This window comes from Mastomys coucha, unplaced genomic scaffold (genome assembly GCF_008632895.1).
Source record: "Mastomys coucha isolate ucsf_1 unplaced genomic scaffold, UCSF_Mcou_1 pScaffold5, whole genome shotgun sequence".
NCBI classification, from domain to species: Eukaryota; Metazoa; Chordata; class Mammalia; order Rodentia; family Muridae; genus Mastomys; species Mastomys coucha.
The window spans coordinates 113,067,990-113,087,358 of NW_022196911.1; the positions used below are offsets into that span (position 1 = coordinate 113,067,990).

Sequence of the window (19,369 nt, forward strand, 5' to 3'; positions counted from 1 at the left end):
TACGTGTGTGTGCATGCATGCGCGCATGTGTGTGTGTGCGTGTGCATGCATGCGTGCACGTGTGTGTGCGTGTGTGTGTGTGTGTGTGTGTGTGTGTGTGTGTGTGCGTGTGTGTGTGTAGCTATATGACCAGGGTTATTTGGGCTTACACTTCCAGGGATGAGTCCGTGATGACAGACACTGGAGCAGAGCTGAGCTCTCGTATCCGTGATGACAGATGCTGGGGCAGAGCTGAGGTCTCGTATCCTTTGCCATAAGCACAGATCAGAGCCCCCGCCATCATGGATGATGGAGCCTTCTGAACTTGAGAGCCCCCCCCCCGCCATCATGGATGATGGAGCCTTCTGAATTTGAGAGACCCCCGCCATCATGGATGCTGGAGCCTTCTGATTCCAGTGACATGATTCCTCCAAGAAGGCCACACCTCCAAAACCTCCCCAAGCAGCACCACAACTTGGGACCCAATGCTTCAATGTGCAAGCTTACAGGGACATCCTCAGTCAAACCAGCGCAGGGGGCACGTTGTGGCTGGAGGTAAGTAGGCGCTAGACTGGCTGGCCAGCAAGCCCCGGGGGCATTCCTGCCCCTCTAGCACTGGGGTTACAGGAGGTAAGTAGGCACTAGACCGGCTGGCCAGCCCCGGGGGCATTCCTGCCCCTCTAGCACTGGGGTTACAGGCATGGCCCGTTGCATCGTCGCTGGGGTTGCAGCTCAGGTCCTTTTGCTTGTGTGGTTGTCAACTGAGCCGTCTCTCCAGCCCCTATATATGGTTATCGTCCCCATGTACGTAAGGAATGTCCCCATGAATGTAAACCCACTCACTGCACAGCCCCGGGAGATATCTCTCTGATCCCAAGAGTCTTAATCAAGCCAGTAGATAGGATGTGATCCTGACCTGCCAGAGTGTAGGCGACATAATGCTGGGAGTGTGCAGAAGGCCTGGGGAAGATGGGAGGAGTCTACACCTGCCACTTCTAGGACAGAGCATTCACCCGTGATTTCTGTTGTCCTGGCCCTGACCACTCCAGTGCTTCAGGGTGGATTCTGCCTGCTTCTTGGACATGATCCTTGTGTGATTTCTTTTCCTCTAGATTTCTTGTATCGATCATTCAGCACCTTTGACGATCCTGCCAAAGCCTGCTAAAGCTGCACATAAAGATGTAAAGGGCTATGGGACTGGAGAGACCAAGGCTCAGTGGTTAGAGCACTCGCTGCTCTTGTAGAGGACCTGGGTTCAGTTCCCAGCACCCATGTCTGACACCTCCTTCTGACCATTGAGGGTGCCAGGCACACATGTGGTGTACAGATACACATGCAAAGCACTCACGCATGTTTTAAAAAATACTTTTTTAAAAAGAGAAGGTGTGGTGGTTTGAATATGCTTGGCCCAGGGAGTGGCACTCTTAGGAGGTGAGGCCTTGTTGGAGTAGGGGTGGCCTTCTGGAGGAGGTGTGTCACTGTGGGGGTGGGCTCGAGACCCTCCTCCTAGCTACCTGGAAACAGTCTGCTCCTGGTTTCCTTTGGATGACGATGTAGAACGCTCAGCTCCTCCTGCACCATGCCTGTCTGAATGCTGCCATGTTCCTGCCATGATGAAAATGGACTGAACCTCTGAACCTGTAAGCCAGCCCCAGTTAAATGTTGTCCTTCTAAGAGTCGCCTTGGTCATGGGGTCTGCTCACAGCAATGGAAACCCTAACTGTATAGTTCAAACTGTCCTGGAACTTACTATGTAGCCCAGGCTGGCCTGGAACCTGTGGCAAACCTCTCACCCAAGTCTCCTAAATGGCGGGGACTATGGTTTGAGCCATCATTGCTGGGCAGACTGGGGCCTTTGTGAAAGAGCCCCTGAAGCCCCGATGGTGGAGCATGCCTGCAATGGAAGAACTTGGAAAGATGAGGGCAGGAGGATCAGGAGTTCAAGGTCACAGGGAAGGAGCATCCATGAACTACAAAGTGTGCCCCCTGGACAGACGCACCAAACGTGCTGGCCCCCTGGTCTTGGGCTCCCCAGTTTCCCAGATGGTAAGGCATAGATCCCAATGCCTTACAAGCTTCCAGTACTTAGTACATTTTATCAACGCCCAAACGGGCAGCGTACCCCTTTTGTTTCTCTCTAGACTCCCCCGTGCTGTCTGCCCCACTGATTCTTCTCTTGATGAGGGCTCTTTTCTCATGGTGCAGACTGTCTCCTGACTCCATGCCTTATTCCCGGGCTCATCTCTGCTGTGCTCTTGCCTGCCGATGCCCTCTATGCCAGCTGCCCACTCTTCCAAGGCAGCCTTGTCAGGTCTTTAGGTTCCCACCTTGCCATCTGTCCTCAAGCTGTAGACGCTAAGCTCTGACACAGCTGGCCACTTCCTGCAGCTTCATGGCCTCTGCCCTCTCTCTGGTCCTCCCTCTCCCTCCTCTCCCTGCCCGACCCCCACCTCTGAGCCGAGGACACTGTTTCCTACATTCTCCTTGTTGATCCCATCCAGTCCTGAGCTGACATCCCAGCCCTAGCACCTCTGAAGATGCTTGTGTGGTGCTGAAGTATCCAACTGCACGGAACACAGGCGCAGACCTGCTCTTGATGGCTATTTCCCTTGGAAAGAATGAGCCCACGGTCACCTCTGCTCTCCTCTGTCACCGTCATCCCCCATCAGGAAACATGTTAAATCAGCTTCAAAATTCAGTCTCAAAGCTGGACGACATACTGGGTCTGTGTGATCTTATCATTTCAGAGGTGGAGGGAGAAGGGCTGTAAGTTCAAGGCCAGCCTGGACCACACAGTGAGAACCTGTCTCAAAAAACAAACAAACAAACAAAACAAAGAAAACTACTCTTAGATGTGCTGTCTCTGTCTCTTACCATCTCCGTTGCTACCCCTCTGTCTAACCATTGGCCCTTTCAGTCATGTACTTGGGAATTTGGTCACATGACCTTCCAGCAGCTAGCCCCAAGTGTCAAAAGTGATGTATTAGGACCAAGGATCTTGAGGGGTGAGCTTATCCCCTCAAATCTCCCAGGGTGTGGCCACCACTGTACTCAACTGGGCTTGTTCTCTAAACACCCAAAGAAGGCACTTTCACAGAAAGGCTCTCAAGGAAGGTTCTGGAAAGGAGGCCAGAGCAGCCTGAGAGAAACAGCATCACTTCCATTGGTGAGAAAATAGGCCAGGGATTGTTGTCCTGTGGTGGTGAGAGCTGAGGCCGGAGACAGTCAAACTGGGAAGGATGGGGACTCCAATAGGATTGGTCAGGTAGGGGTCTCTGACTGAGGAGACCATGGGCCTGTATTCCAGGCCACAAAAGCCCCTTAACCACGGAACCCTTCCACTGCTGTTCTTGCAAAGAAGTACAGTTTGGTTCCAGCACCCACCTCTGTCTGTGCTCTAGTTCCAGGGGACCTGGCGTCCTCTTTTGGCCTCCTTGGGGACTACATGGGACACGGACAAGAGGAGCTAGCCATGTTTGGTCCTAATGACTTTGTATGGCTGTTGTGAGAAAGGGAGCACTTAGGCAGAGCTTTCTTTCTTTTTTCTTCCGTCTGCTCTTTGTAAAAATGTATTTTAGCGGTATCTAAACATGGGCAGAGCGGATGTACTGAGATTGGGGTACGGAGCAAGAGCGAGGTGCTAGACGGGCTTTTCCCTGACAACAGATAGCTATACGGAGGTCCTGGCAGAGGCATGCATACAGGCCAGGCTGCAGACACCACTCCCAGTTCTTGGCAAGGTCTGAAGGTGGTGGCCATCGGTGCTGCCAGCTAAGCTCCTGGGCCTCCTTGAAGCTGTTGGTGAAGCAGGCACAGGTCCTCTTCCCAGGCTGCTCGAAGGGCGTGCAGCTGAAGCCACGCAGGCAGGGCCTGAGCTTGTCCTTGTTGTCTTCCTAAACTGCCCTTTGACCTGGTTGCATCAAACTGTGCACCTTGGTCAAGGCCACAGCAGAAACCTCACTCTGATTCCCTGAGGCAGGCCCGGGACACTGCAGATCCCCTCTTGCTTACAGGCAACGCACCAGTGGAGACCAGCATGGGATTATTTATGTCAGCCAGTGGTAAGGTGAGGCTGTCTGCCATAGCTGACTTTCTTTTTTTTTTGAGACAGGGTTTCTCTGTGTAGCCTTGGCTGTCCTGGAACTCACTCTGTAGACCAGGTTGGTCTCGAACTCAGAAATCTACCTGTCTCTACCTCCCAAGTGCTGGGGTTAAAGGCGTGAGCCACCACTGCCTGGCCTATAGCTGACTTTCTATTGCTCTGATAAATGCCATGACCAAATCAAGCTGGGGAGGAAAGGATTTATTTCAATCCACCATAAAGGGACATCAAGGCAGGAACCTGGAGGCAGGAGCTGACGAAGAGGCCATGGAGGGAGGTGCTTACTGGCTTGCTCCAAACCCAGCCTGCTTTCTTCCCATTGTTTTTTCTTTTCTTCTCTTTTCTTTTTTCCTTTTTTTTTTTTTTTTTTTTTTTTTTTTTTTTTTTTTTGGATAGAGGATTTTTCTGTGTAGCCTTGGCTGTCCTGGAACTCACTCTGTAGCCCAGGCTGGCCTTGAACTCAGAAATCCGCCTGCCTCTACCTCCCAAGTGCTGGGATTAAAGGCGTGAGCCATCACTGCCCGGCTGTTGCCTCTTCTGACTTTTACTGTATTGTATAGAGATTCCTGTGCTTGAGGGAGGTTCTCAGCGTCTGTGCCATCTCCCCCGGGCTTCCCTGTTTGTGCGTTTAGAGAAGGGTCAGCCTCTATAACTCTGGCTGACCTGGAACTCACTACAGAACCAAGGTTGGCTTTGAACTCAGGATCCTCCTGCTTCAGTTTCCCAAATGCTGGGGTTGTAGATTCCATGTTATCTGGTGCCAATACCTTCATTTATTAACTTTTTCCACTTGGTAAATGAGGGAAGATATTTCCCGTAGCTAGGCAAGTCAATTTTTGTTTTTGGCTCAGGTTTCAGTAAGGTTACCTAAGGAGTAAGGAGGAGCCAGGAAGCTGGCGGGCTAGAGAGGTATGCTTTCTTGGATGAAGTTCCTGCTGGTGCCAGCAGGGGTCACTGTGAGGCTGTACTGGGGGCCTCTCTGTGCGGGGAGAGGTGGCAGTCTCCTTGCTCCCTGCTCGTTACTCCCCATGGCTCTCAGCTTGATCTCACCAGGGGGAGCTGACCCAGTTGCTCTGCCTTTCACTAAGAAGGCTGACTACTTGTGGAACACAGAACAAAAGCCCAGGCATTGTCCCTGCCCTGGCCTAAAACCAGGAGTCGCCTGCATCCTCCCCTGTTCCTTCAGCATCCCCGGTCCGTGGGGGGTGATGGCTCACATCCTCTCTAGAAGGTAGGGATCAGGGAGAGTTCTTCTCAATGGCAGGTTCCAGGATAGCTCCAGTTTTCCACCCACGCCATTCTCAAGGCTTCTGAGGGGAGAGGCCTTCTCAGGGATGACGCTCAGTCACGGCCTGCTGATCCTTCACCAACCAGCTCTGGCTGGACCACTCCCTCAGGGATCAGGAGGCTCGGGGACCCCCTGCCTTTCCTTCTCCGTTTCGTCCCAATGTCTCTCACAGGATTTCTCACAGCGGCTCAGTTTGTCCTTGGTTCTCCTGGTTCTCAGCGTCCAGCCAGCCCGCACCGATCTGAACCTTTCTAGTGCCCCGCCCCCATGCTCCTCCCACTGCCTTAGGAGACAGACTTTTGCTTAAAGGAATTAAGGTTGTGTCTTGCAGTGTAGTTAGTCCTCCTTCCTTGGCCTCTCCAGAGCTGGGAGCATCACCACACCAGGCTTCCTGTTTTCAAATTGAAGCTCTGAAAGATTTGCTCTCTTGGCCAGAGTCACACAGCAGCGCCGCCGACTGAGTGTGAACTCGGAGGCCACCAGTCTGGCATGCTCCCTCTCTGCGAAGGCCTGGCCTGCGCTGCCCTCTCTGCACCCTGCATCCTCCTCCGGTTCACGGCTCACTCTTGGCCCGTGTGTTTGTCTTGCTTTCTAAGACTGCTATTTATTTATTCTTTGGATTTCCAGCGAGTTCTCTGCTGTGCCAGGCCCAGAAGATGAAGAGAGGCGCGGCCTACATTCAAGTGCACGGGCTGCGAGACAAAACTTTTTCCCATGTCGGCTGAGTCCTCTCAGACAGCCTGAGGAAGCCCTCCCAAGGGGCAGAAGCGGTTTCCGGTTCTCCTGCAGCCCTCCCTATGCTGACCTCCTTGGTCCCTCCTCAGAGATTTGATGCTGCTGCTGCTGTGGCCATTGTCCTGGGGGGATGGACGGGCCTTGCTCAGTAGAGCTTGGGAAGAGACTCTGGGCTGAGAGCATAGGGTTGAAGGTTAATTCCAGCAGGCTCCCTTTCTACCTACCCAAGGGCTGATCCCGGAAACATCGGGGCCTAGTCAGCATCTCGAGTGAAATGTCCGTGGGCGGGCCTAGCGGAAGGTGGAGGTTCAGTGTTTAGCTATATGAGTAGTGCACACAGCCAGGGCCCTGCTGTATGGACATCTGAACAGTACTCCCACCCCATCCCACCTCACCCCTTTTTTGAGGCAGGGGCTCATCATGTAGCCCAGGCTGTCCTCTGACTCGTAATCCTCCTACCTCGGTCTGGTGGGTGCCCAGATGACAGGTATGTGTTACCAAGCCTAGCTCTGACAACACTCCCTTCACTGACCCTTCACCGACCTTGTCCTTGCCAGATTTCCTGGACAAAACCCAAAGGGCGCTGGCTTTTTCCCCTGGTGGCAGTGCTGGAGATTAAACCTAGAGCCTGGGTATTGCCAGGCCAGCGTCCCTGTGCCGAGCGAGACCCTCAGCCTTTTTTTTTTTCCTTTAAACACAAGGACTTATTAAGTCCTTTCCCAGGCTGGCTTTAAACTTGTGACCTCCCCCAGCCCCACCCTCATGCCTCAACCTCCCAGGAACGCTCTAAACCAGGGAGTCCCAGCTTCTCTGAAGTTTATTCAGACAGACTCATCCCTTGCTCCCACAAAATCCAGCTTCTGCCTTTTTTCTTAGCCTCTGAACAATTGATAGTCCAACCCTGAGAGCGCCCCAGGAGTGGCTAGAGCCAGCACAAGGGAAGGGGGGTCCCTCTGTGGAATTGTTTTCAGTGAAACTACTGATGGGAGAGAAGGGTGAGGGCAGGCCGAGAAGGGAGAGACGGAGCAGAGCCCAGATACAGGAAGAACGGACCTGTTTAATGACACAGCTGGATCTGGTTACAAACATCAGAAACTACAAAAAGACAGGCAGTTACAGGAAGGCTGTGTGAGGGTGGGACCAGAGGGGATGCAGGCACGGTAGCCACAGCAGTAAGAGGTCCTCCAGGACAGTACACGCGACCAAGGGGTACACACGGGGGTTTCCCAGTAATGTGAAGGAAATTATGTGGAGAGGGTGAGCCAGTGGCCCCAGAGGAGGGCAGGAGAGAGAGGCCCTGGTCTGCTGAGGGGTGTTAGTACAGCCCCTGGTCCTGTGGACTGGCTGCTGTGTGAAGTGAGTGAGTGAGGTTGACATTCTAGGGCTCCACACTGAGTCTGCCCCTCACCCCCACCCCCATAACACCAGACACAAACACTGGCCAACACCTCACTGGGATCTCCTGAACTCTTGGTGTGACCCGGTCAGTCAGGCAAACCCTTGGGGAGGGGAAGGGGGCCAGATCTTCATGTTTTGTTTGTTTGACACGAGGTAGCCCCAGTTTGCCTGAAACCCACCGCCATGGAGACCAGGTAGAGAGCACCTGATCTCAGACTTGCACATCAAGATTGTCCCGCCTCTGCCTCGCTAGTTCTGGGACTACTACGCCTGGCAAACCAGGTGTTCTCTTGCTTTGGGGGGTGGGGCAAGAATGCAGGGCAAGCTGAGTCACCCCAGCTCTCCCACCTGGCCCCTCCTCTTGTGTGGTTGTAAGCTTTCTCCCTGCTCCCAGTAGAGCTGCTCAGAAGTGTGACCAGGACTCTTCCTGGCTTCCCACGGCTGGGCATGACCCAGGCTTCTGGGCCTGCAGGTGCACGCAATAGATATGTACGTGTGTGTGTGTGTGTGTGTGTGTGTGTGTGTGTGTGTGCGCGCGCATGTGTGTGTGTATATATATATATATTTATATAGAGATCGTATATAGAATATATCTGTATATGGTAGACGTGTGTGCGTGATGCTCTAGAGATGGTAAGGAGAAACCTGCATGCTGGTGGGCAGAGTGAAGCAGGGCTAGTTCCTTTCTGAAGTGGCTCATAGGCTTGTCCTCGCTTCCCACCGGCCACTTGCCAGGTCCCTCTCTCTAACAGTCAGTAGAAAAGCTAAGAAGAGTGTGCCCTCTGCTGTGAGGCAGGAGGATCCCCTCTGCCAGATTCAGCATCCAGGGAGCCAGCCCCACCTCCCAGTGGCCTCGGGGGTGGGGGACCACAGCCGTGACGAAGGCCTCCTTTCGGGAAGTCGAGTCAGGGGTTCCTCCAGCTTCCTTGGCACCCAGAAATGGAAGGTCAAGGCATGTCTTCAGAAGTCGGCCTTCTGCCCAAAGTGCTGCCAGGGAGGGGGGAACTGGGAGGGTCCTACGGCCCCGAAGAGGGCAGCGTGGCTGGTGGGCTGCGGAGGAGACAGGAGATGAAGGTAACGGGTTACGGGGGGGTCAGTGGGGGAAGGTGGATAGGACACCTGGGGGGTTGGGAGAGGTGACTTGGGGGTCACGGGATGGGGCACTTTCTGCTGAGAGACCCAGCACCGCCGCACAACCCCCCATTACCTGCAACCTCACTGTGCTACCTCAAGCTAGTTGGGTGGCCTACAGGGGCCTGGATCTGTCCCCCATAACATGGCCAGCTTCGGATATGCCCGCTGAGGACGGAAGCACTTCACACACTCTAAGATGTCACAGGGCCAGCCTGAACTGGTTTTCCATTCATCTGGAAATAGGCTCAGCAGGGTGAGCGCTCCCTGGCTTCTGTGTAGTAGTGTCTCCATCCATGGAACTCCTTTTAGTCCAGCGACCATCACATGCCCCTGCCCCAGAACCCCTCCACCCACACAGAGTCACACACCCCGAAGCAGAGACAGTTCAATAAACAGTGGTGTCTGGCTCACTATGTTTCCCTGATAAGAGAAGTTGGACCGGGCCCTTCTAGAAGTTGGCCTTCGACTCCACCCCACCCTGTGAGGCAAGGAGATCCTGGCAGTAGGTTGGGTCTCACAGGCTGTGGCCCATGCTCAAGCCCCCAGGACACCAGAGATGGGGAGACAGGCTGTCAAGGGAGGAGGGGACAATCCCAGTGTGACAGCTAGGGAAGCCCAGTGCTCAGGCCTGGAGAGAGGTGGCTAGGCCCTGGGGTGTCTAGCACCTCATCATCTACCCCCATTCCGCTTACTAGGACCAAAGGGGGACAGATGCTTGGGGTTTGGCTAGAACTAAGTCCCTGGGGTCCAGCTGGGGCAGGAGGTGGTGGTGGGGGAGGGTTCTCTGGCCATGTGTTTCTGATTCACTGGGGCTGGCTGGCCAGTTCTTCCTGCAGTCCCTCTAGGCCCTGTAAAAAGCTCTTTTCTCCAAAAGCAGGAAGTCTTGTGTCTTGTAAACAAACTCATCTCAGGCCGCAGAGCCCGCCTGGGGAGGAGAGCGATGGGGGGAGGGTGAGCCCCTCGGACATCTCCCCCTCCAGTCTCCTCCCTGGTCCCTCTCAGTGGCAGCTGGGGTTAACCTCAACTTTCCAGCCTGCCCAATGCCCTCCTCTGGCAGGTGAAACTCCAGGGTATGGGGCAGGATGGGTCCAGCTGTACACATCTGGAGTCGACCTGACGGCAAGGAGCAATTCCTGAGAACTCTGTCTGCTCTCCTTGGGAGCTGATGATGGTGGGGGGGAGGCACAAGTGGACTGGTTGGCCAGTGACAGGAAGGGCAGCAGACCCGGCCTCTCCCTGCCCTTGGGGATGTCCTAGCAGAGCTGGGTGGGGAGGCCCTTAAACAGGAGGTGGCACTGGGGCCTTGGAAGAGCCAGAGGAGACGTTGCTTTTTCCATGGGAAACTGCTGGGAATATTTCTCTGAGACACGTGTCCCAAGCCGCTGGCTGACCCCTGGTTCCTGTTCCCGCCTCTGCTCTCCTTCCTCCTTCAGCCCTGCCTCTGCCCTTCCATTCAGCTCCCAGAGTCAGCTCCCTCTTGGAGGTCTAGGGGGGTCTGAGTGTTCCCAGCCGCCACATTCGAAGGCCTCCTGCCAGCAGGAGTCACTGAGTCTGGCCACCCTGTTGGAGTCTAGAAGTGGGAGCTGTCCTCCGGTCAGACTGGAAGTAAATATCCCCTAGTTTTGTCCATGTGAGTGACACCCATGTAGGTCCCTTGTGGGCCTGGGCATGTGTATGTGTCCTCGTGACCTTCCTGGCTCCAGCTCTGTTGAGGTGGATGGAAGTACTGACTGGTCACTGTGAGTGGGGAACAGGCCTAACGGACTGGTACCAGAGAGGAAGGGTGGAGTTGGCCCACCCTGCTGTGAGCCTGAGGAGCCATAGCCCTGCCTGGAGGTCATCCTTTTCTTGGCTGATCTGCTGCTCCAGCCAAGGAGAAGCACTGCCCAGATAAATCTACTTGACGTTCACAGTTCTGTGTAGCTAAGAGTCTGGGCTGGACAGGAGCTGGCCTGCAGTGAGAAGGGCGCTGTCTCACAGGCCCTCTGCCTTGTGTCTGCTTTTAAATGTGTCCTCATGCCTGCAGTGTTCCTGCCACAGCCAGCAGTCCCTGGTCCCAGGAGAGATGGGAAGCCCAGGGGACAAGCGAGGACACTGCAGGAAGGCTACCCAGCCCACCCTCACCCGCTCCTCACGTGGTGGTGTTGGGGACCTGCTGTACCCAGCCCACGTCCTTGTAGGCTGCGGTCACGTGGCTGTAGATGAGACCACGCAGCTTGGCCCAGGCTTTCTGCGTCTCTGCAGGGAAGTCATTGACAAACTCCTCGGCGACCACCTCCAGAATGACCCCAGAGAGAATCTGGGGGTAAAGGAGGGAAGGTGGAGTAAGTGCCTGGGCACCCAGCCTCCCACCGTCCCCAGGATCCCTGCTAGGATCACACTGCTTTGTGTGACACAAACTAACAGCCTGGTGGTTACTGGAGACCACGCTCTCAGGACAAGGACTGCACTGGACTGGTCCCACCTCTCTCTCCTGCTGGGCTGCCCTTCCGGTCACAGCCTCTCCAAGGGAACAGGCTAGCAGCACTGCCATCCTGCTATTCAGGAGCCCTCCCAGAGCTACAGGCTGTTGGGAGCTGTGGCCCAGTGGCCTGCGGGCTCTGGACAAGAGCAAAGAGAAGGCTGGACATACCTTAAAGTACATGGGTTCCACCTTGTGCTTGAGGGCGTGGGCCTTGCCAACCAGGGCGAGCACAGAGGACACCTTGTCTGGGTCGTGCAGGTTCTCCACGACAGTGTTGAGGGCCCCCATGACCCGGCAGGCATGCTTCCGCAGCTGGGGACTCCTCTCCATCTCCAAGGGGTCCTCCATGTTTCTAAACTGGCTGAAGTACTGCTTGGCAGACGGGAAGTTCACAAAGAACCTGGCGGGAGGAAGGGGGTGGGCCCTGAAGCAGGGAGCTGCCTCCGAATCCCTCTGGAGTGGCCAAGATGGAGGCAGAGAAGTTATGTTCACACCCCAGTGATGGCTCTTACTCTCAAACAGAGCTGTCCTTCCATCACAGGCTCTCTCTCTGGCCAGGTCCTGCTGGGACCACCTACTGGACCATATCTACACTGTCTTTACCCAGAATCCTCTCTGTCCCAGCCCAACAGCTGCACTTAGCATTTGCCAGCCTTCCTTCCCATGATGCAGCGGGATGCCTGACACACGTCCCATGTCAGACCTGCTCCTTTCTGGCCACCCAGGGTGGCTGTCCCTCCAACACCATCAGTGCTGCTGGGTAGTTTTCTCCGTCACCCTCTTAGTCTGTCGGACCACACCCCAAACCATAAGCAGAGACAGGGTCTCACAAATGCCCTGACCCCATCACCCTGGCCTAGGGCCCCCCTAGCTAGGAATCAGTGAGAGTTCTTCTGAAAGAGGACATAAGTGTCCTGACCTGTGTCATTGGGTGTCATCATCCCCTGAGACGTTAGAGGAGCTCACAGCTTGCGGCTCAGGCCTGAGAGTCTGATGTGAGGGAGATATAGAACAGCCGGCTGGCCAGATGTTCTACCATCCCTTCTGTGGCCACAGCTGGTTTTGGCAGGAAGATTCTGACAATGACCGGGGGGCGGGGGGCATCGTCCATGTGGAGAGGGACAGGGACCCGCCTGGATGCTGAATGGCCCCCTCCTCTTGTCTGTGAACGTTTGAGAGACGTTTTGCGGCTGGCTTCTTCAGAGGTGCGTGGCTGTGGACCAAGGTGGCAGTGGGCCCGAAAACACAAGGGACTTTTCCAGAAGCTTTGTAATGAGGGGCGAAGGAAAAAAGATGCCTCACGGGCCAGGGAGACAAACCAATGCTTAAAGTCACTTAGAGCGCAAACCGGGCAACGAAGTTTGCTCCCCGGAATGCATACAACCCAAAAGGCAGGACACTATGGCACATGGGTAACCCTAGCACACCTTCACAGTGAGACAGCATCCCCAGGAAACAGAACAGTGGCAGAAACAAGAGAGACTCTTCCTCAACGAGGTGGAAGGAGAGAGCTGGCTCCAGACTGTGGGCCTCTGAGCTCCACGCTAAGGCTTTAGGGCTTTCCCAATTGAAACACAAGAATGAATTGTATTTGGGCTCGGTGTGCTGCCATTTGCAAGGCACCTCACAGCATTCGGTCATCACAGCCTAGAAGCTCATGCACCCTTTCCCGTGAGGGCATCCCAGGGAGCAACCATTGAGCATTTACTATCTGAGCCTTGCTTTGCTCCCCATCGTGTGGATCAGGAACTGGCTGGTCCCCAAGGCTGCTCAACAGGCAGGAACCAGTCCTGAGCACAGGTGAGTCTCTTTTCTCAACACACCAGCATTGTGTGTGGCCCCAAGAGAGGAACTTCCCAGGAGCCAGAGCCTTGAGCTCTGCCTAGCATCCTGGCTTCTCCCGAACCTATGTCTCCTCCCACGGGTCCCTGGCTGGCTTGAGCTGCTAGAGAGAAGCCTTAGCAGCCAGTCTTGGGGAGTTTCTCAGCTCTCAGAGGCATATGGGCTTCCAAGAGCCTGAAATAGGCCCGTCTGCGTGTGAGGGGGAACGTGGCAGCATTACCACCAGGTGGGAGGGTGATGTTCCCTCCTTAGGCTTCTCTCTGACATGAGTGCAAACATGGGGTCTGCCTCAGACCCTAAGGCTCAGCCCGCTCCTCCTCCGCTACACCACATTGCCAGGGACTGCTGCTGGTAGCCAGCTTCCTCCATGCCCCTACCCTGCAGGCAGAGTGGTGGTGGGGACAGAAAGGGAAAGGGGTCAGAGGGCCTGGTCCTATGGAAGCGCAACATGGCTTTGTGACCAGAATCTAAGGATGGGTCCTGTGTGAAGCTGTGAGAAACTAGGAGGATCTCAGCCTTTCCCCTTTCCATTGGTCAGGCCTGGGGCAGACAGGAGCAGAGGGGTTGGTGGCAACTGGAACCACAGGGAGTGGCCGATACAGTGTTGGCCCAGGTTTGTCAGTGTTGGCTATGCGGAGTTAGGTGAAGTGTGGTATCTGGCTGCTCGGCCAGCCAGATCTGATTGCCATATCAGGTCTCCTCGGGCTCACTGTGGGTCTTAGGGGACTATGTCTATCAGTAAATATCTCTCCTAGTCAGGCTTGGTCCCTTGGGTGTCAGGGGGTGAACCGAAGAAGAAAAGGCTCACAGGATACGGAATGAGCCTACTTTCAGATCCTGTCCTTCTTCTGTCTCCCTCTGTCCCCCTCCCCCCATTCCTGGAGAAGCAATTCACTGACTATCTCCAGGTCCTACAGGCCTTGCCTTGTTTCCACGTGTGCCCTGTGGGCCTAGGGGTATGACATAAGACCAAAAGCAGCCCGCTGGGGATGCGGACTGGCGTATCTATGACTCTATTCTCCACTTTACGCTTGTGTGTGGGTGCCTACACTGCCAATCTGGGTCTCTGAGTGTCTGCAGCTTCAGGGTCCCAGTGGCCCCCCTTGATTCCTGTCACCCAGGGCAACATTGCCGGGTTAGAGAACTCTGAGCTAGCAGCCCCCTCCTCTTCCCCAGGAATCCTCCCCTAACTCCGCCAAAGTGCTTCAGCTCCCTTCCTAAAAAAATCTATTTCTGAGTTGGACTCCGGGCATATGAGTAGGGAGCTGGGGAGGTCCCAGGCTTGCAGAGAGAGAAGAGGAACCAGAGAAGGGGTCCGGACTGGAAAACAGCTGCATCACAGCTGTCCGGCCCCCAGGTTCCACCCTGTCTCCACACACGGTTGCCCTGTTGTCCTAGATTTGACAGCCTGGGGGCTGAGGGTGTATGTGGGGGTTCGGTCTGGGCAGCGCGTGTAGGAGGAGTACCGATTTGATTTGTAACTAGAGTCAGTCTCTAGTTTGTGGGGCTTGGTGACATTACCAGGGTGCAGTGTATAAATACAGCGTCACTTGAGGGGGGAGGTCCTCAGGGATACTGGGCCATACTATACTTCTTACCTGAGTGGGGTCCTGAAAGCCCCCTTTCCCCAAGCCAAAAAAACTCAACCGGGATTGTATCCCAGGAGCCTGCTGGCTTCACTCCTGTCTCACCTGCAGCTCGCCCTGGCCTAACTTTTGAGGCAGAGACGGGTAGCTGGGAAGCTGGGCCTCTTGACCTTTGACCCCCCCTCTGCTGTGTTCATCTAGAGGGCCCAACTGGACAGGGAGTTCTGTTTCCTCTTTAACCCCCTTCCTGACTGAGCATCAGTTTCTCTGCCTGTCTCTAAAACGGGGAGCTCCTCCTGTTCCCTCTGAGGGCTGGTCGGATGCTCGAGCATACATCCTAGTGGGATGCTAGGGCCACTCGTGAGGAGGACCAACTGGGATGGGTGAGTTCTGAGGCCAGGGAGACCAAGCGCTCTCCGGCATCTAGTTCCTGACGATGAGCCCCACTGCCCGAGGTAGGAAGGAGCCAGCTAAGGTTTCCATCTCTCCAAAGCATCCCTGTCACCGCGACCGGTCCCCAATCACTGGGGAGGTGGCGCCGGAGCTCGCAGCTGGCCGAGCCCGCCTCTGCCCGCAGCCGCTGTCACCCTCCCCGTCCTGGGCCCCGCCAAGCTGGGAGCGACACCTACCTCACCAGGATGGCCACCCCCACGTCCTCGCAGTTGGCATACAGCCGGGCCCACGTAGCCTGAACCGCCTTCCTCTCAGCCTCGGACAGCTCCTCGCTCCTCTCCCTGCGCTCTATCTCCATGTCTCCCTGCACTTTCTCCATGAGCAGCTCCGAGCCCAGCGCAGCTTCGCTCGGCGGCGGGCGCGGGGAGCCGAGGCCAGTGCGTGCGAGGCAGGCGAGCGGGCGGGCGGGCAGGCGGGCGGGCGGGAGCGGAGTAGAGCGCCGGAGGGAGGGAGCGTGTGTCTGTGCGCGCCGGGTGTGTGTGCGCGCGGGTGTGCAGGGTATATGTGCGGGGGGCGGGGGACTGCGAGCTGGAGGCGGAGATGTGGTCTGCTGGGGAAAATATGTTTAAAAAAAAAAAATGAATCCGCTCCAAAAAAAAAAAAAAAAACCAGTCCTGTTTCGGAGAGTCAATTTTGGCAAGGTGAAGGTTAGGTGGGATGGGGGTGTCACGGCTGGGGTCTGCCCGCCTGACCACCCACCCGTTACCACAGCGGTCCCAGCTGGGAGAGGTAGGTGTGGCCAATGTGCAGAAGGGGCTGGGAGGATCAGGGGGTCACGCGGTGATGGGCAGCGTGTACTGGAGTGCGCCCCGGGCTGGTGCGGAGCTGAGGGTGTCGGGTCTCAGCTCTCGACATGTGTCTGGACGTGTGCGCGCGCACGTGTGTGTGTGTGTGTGTGTGTGTGTGTGTGTGTGTGTGTATACACCCTTCACGAGGTGGGAATCCGACTCAAAGTCAAACACACTCAGGCATCGCCTGCTGGGAAGGAGGAACTTGAGACAAATCCGGGCTTCCCCTGTAGCCCCTGTAGCCCCGCCACTTCTGAGCCTGAGACTGGGCTGAGGCACCGTTGTCAGACGTGGGGACATCAAGTTCTGGCAGGTTTAGAACGATGGGCAGTCTCTCTTCTCATCTGCTGTTCTAGCTGGCTCTCTGAACTTGTGCACATGTCTAGTCTGGGGAGCCAGAGCCTCATGCTCCAATTCCCTCCCCACCAATGCCTCCCCATGCCAGAGAGCAGCAAGTCCTGAGCAGCTAATTAATGATAGGTAGGTAGGACTAGACACTGCCCTGCATTACCTACCGCCCTGGCCTTGGTGGAGTTCCACAGAGAGGCAGACAAGTACGATGGAGAGGTTCCGGGGAGCCGGAAGTCCTGAGGAAGGCACGGGACAGTGGAGACATTTGTCACCATCGAGAGTTCCATTTGAGAACCTGGAAGGCAGTGCCTTCGTCTCCCTCATCTCAGTAGACTGTTTAGGGAGATGCAACGCTGGGACAGAGGGGAGGAGTGCAGTCTTGAGACCCCGAACCCTCATCCTGCCAGCAGTTGCTTGGGTCTGGCTGCAGACAGCAGGAACCCTGAGACCACGGAGGCCCTGCCTGGTCCTGACAGAGAGAGTACTGTCTCTGGTTCTCAAGGCTCCCTGCTCAAGGTGAGGAGTCCTGGTGCCCAGGAAGTCAGTGGCTCTCTTCAGCTTTGGTCCCTGTTGATTTAAAATCTTTAAAGGCGTTTGCCCCACAGGCCCTGTGGTCTGGGTTCCGTCCCTGAGACGTACAGGGTGGAAGGAAGGGATTGACTCTTACAAGCTGTCCTTACACACCACACACACACACACACACACACACACACACACACAAATTTTAGATCTAAAAAATACAATCAGACTTGAAGGCTCAGTCCCGGACGGTCACCAAGAACTTTTGTAGGCCCAGCAGGGCCCTCCCTGGAGCTTAGTGTTGGCGTGCCTGGTGCGACTCCTGGGCAGGAGGCATGACCTCTCATCTTGCTTAGGGAAGGAAAACTGAAGGTCCTGACCGTGTGGGTTTAGGTCCCAGTATCACTCAGCTCTTGTCCTGGCCTTTCGGCACTACCTCCAGCTCTATTGCCCAAGGTCCAAGCAGCTGCCCAGGAGATCCAGGTGGGATGTGCAAAGAATAGTTCTATTGGGTTCTCAACTTCTCCTCTGGTTGTGGTATCTCCATAACATAGGATTATATTGGTAACGTAGTCTAGTACATAATTGATAAGCTTGTAATTTGTATCCAAATTATATAAGATTGTTATATAAGATAGAATTTATAGTTCTGTCTGTGTGCACACCTCGACTCTGCCTTTTACTGCAAAGGGAATGTAATTAGGAGAGCTCAGAGGATGCAAGGGAGGTCCAGTGCATGCATGCATGCGCGCACGCACACACACGCGCGCGCACACACACACACACTCACACATACACACACATGCGCGTTTGCACACACACATATACATACACGCACACATACACACACGCACATACACACACACGTGCATGCACATACACACACGCACGCACACGCACACACCTACTCACGCACACGCATGCTCCGCTCTCTGGTCTTCCTGGCCCCATCATTCATTCCTTCTCCTCTCTGCCATCCTCTCCTGCTTCAGCTGCGACCGTGCAGCTCCTCTGTCTCGCAGACTCCGGCCCTGAACACTGGCAAGCTTTCATGTCAGCAGCCTGGCAGAGTTGGCTGGGGGCCCGTCCTTCTCTGGCACCTCACGTTCAGACACCTCCTGTGATATCTCACTCTTTCTCTCCCATACGGGAGACTGAACTTAGGGCCTCGGAACTCCAGGCAAGTCGTCTGCCACCAAGATGTCTCTTCAGACCTCTTTGAGAGACTCTCATTAGGTTTGCCAGGCTGGCCTCCAACAGTCTCTGTAGCTCTGCCAGGCTTTGAACTTGAGGTACCCCTCCCCTCCCCAGTGGCTTACAGGTCTTTGTCACTGGGCCAAGGCCCCAGATCCTCTTTGAAGCTATCATTGATGCTCTGCAGGTTCAGTATATGGAAGTTGCTCACTTAGCTTGATTTCACTACCTGCCTTGATGCCAAAGCCTGGACAGTATTGAACGTTCTGTGTAGAACATTCTGGAGAGTCATGTATTGGAGGAGGCTGGTTTACTCTGCCACTAGAGGGGAGATCTTGGGCCTGGTAAGTTTAATCTCTCTCTTCACAAGGTCAGGTCTGCTCGCTCCACTAATCTTCTTGAACCTCCTAATCCCTTCCCCGGAACTTCAGGAAACACAGCCTTGGGAGAGGTAGGCTGGCCATTGGGGCCCGCTGGCCATTGGGGCCCCCTGGCCTGTGGCCTTCTTCGGCAGAGTTGGTCGTCGGTGGGGATGGGGCAGCTGAGCCATGTGCACCACCCTCTTCCTGCTCAGCTTGGCCATGCTGTGGCGCCGTAGATTTACCAACCGAGTGGAACCGTGAGAAACTGATGGGGCTGTGGCTTGGGCTCGTGGGTGGGAGGGAGAGCACAGAGAAGCTCAGGGTGAGCAGACCTAGTCACACCGTGGAGGGGTCACTCTTGGAGCTGGTGGTTCGGGTTGGAGCAGCCCGCCCCTTAGTCCTGTGCTGCTGGACTGTGGTAAAGGGTGGGGCAGAGGTTGAGCACTGCCAGCAGGTTCGCTTCATTTCCAGAGAGCCCCAGCATGGGCGACATCTCAAGATCAACTCTCCTAGTGAAAACAAAGGGCAAAAAAGATCTCCAGGGGCTCTGGGATTCAGGGCCACAGAGGGAGGGTGTCCTCACTAGCTTGGCTCAGTCAGTGTGGGAGGGTAAACACGGACCATGCCCCCTAAAGATGGAGTTGTGGACAATGGCTGCCAGGCTGTTGAAGCACAGTGGAACTATGAACTAGCCGTGCTCCCCCGTCAGCATAGCCGTGCTCCCGTCAGCCTAGCCGTCATCTGCCTGTCCTTTCCTTCCAGAGAGCCCAGCAGAGTGGACGGGACAGTCGTGGGCAGTGGCTCGGACACAGACCTTCAATCTACCAGCAGGTGAAAGAGTGGTGGGGAAAATAGTGCTAAGGAAACTATTGGTGTGTTGTGTGTCAGTGCGTGCGTGCCCGTGCACACGAGCGTGTGGGCACGCGGGTACCGTGTTCTAGCCCTCACCATAGTCACTCCTTGTGTAGTGGGCAGTTTAGGTGGCAGAGGGAGTCCTTGCTCCCTTTCTGGACCAATGCTGTGTTGCTTTGCTTCTGTGATGTGAGTGTGGGGCCGTCCCCAGGAGGACCTTCTGTTGGAGGAGCAGGGCGCAGAGGGAGGAGGCAGGAGCCACTCTGGGTCGACTTGCTGCTCTCTCTTGTCCTTGGCCGCCCTCCTCCTCCTCCTCCTCCTC

The 19,369-nt window shown here is 55.5% G+C and overlaps 2 protein-coding genes across 3 annotated transcripts in view; one reads left to right on the plus strand and one right to left on the minus strand.

The window, feature by feature from the left end:
- Positions 1-7,141: 7,141 nt before the first annotated feature.
- On the minus strand, positions 7,142-16,327 carry Cygb (cytoglobin). Of its 2 annotated transcripts, none has more exons than XM_031352244.1 (4): positions 15,158-16,327; positions 11,269-11,500; positions 10,761-10,935; positions 7,142-8,552 (listed from the first exon to the last, which is right to left on the minus strand). In XM_031352244.1, the coding sequence occupies exons 1-3, from the start codon at positions 15,298-15,300 to the stop codon at positions 10,768-10,770; spliced, it is 543 nt and encodes a 180-aa protein (XP_031208104.1). In that variant the 5' UTR covers positions 15,301-16,327; the 3' UTR covers positions 7,142-8,552; positions 10,761-10,767. The 2 variants fall into 2 exon arrangements, with proteins under 2 accessions (XP_031208104.1, XP_031208103.1); XM_031352243.1 differs by having other exon boundaries at positions 10,772-10,935; positions 15,158-16,317.
- A 1,966-nt stretch (positions 16,328-18,293) lies between these two features.
- Positions 18,294-19,369, plus strand: part of Prcd (photoreceptor disc component) — a 12,135-nt gene continuing 11,059 nt past the window's right edge. The window contains exons 1-2 of the mRNA XM_031352246.1: positions 18,294-18,452; positions 18,958-19,026. Coding sequence (XP_031208106.1) covers positions 18,382-18,452; positions 18,958-19,026 — 140 coding nt within the window. The 5' untranslated portion in view covers positions 18,294-18,381. The remainder of the gene's footprint in view (positions 18,453-18,957; positions 19,027-19,369) is intronic.

Excerpts from the sequence above, each read along its gene's own strand:
- Cygb (XM_031352243.1), bottom strand. The coding sequence starts at position 15,300 with ATGGAGAAAGTGCAGGGAGACATGGAGATAGAGCGCAGGGAGAGGAGC. Across the intron at positions 11,501-15,157 it reads GGGGTGGCCATCCTGGTGAG|GTTCTTTGTGAACTTCCCGT; the intron begins GTAGGTGTCGCT and ends TCCTCCCGCCAG. Across the intron at positions 10,936-11,268 it reads TGGAACCCATGTACTTTAAG|ATTCTCTCTGGGGTCATTCT; the intron begins GTATGTCCAGCC and ends CTTTACCCCCAG.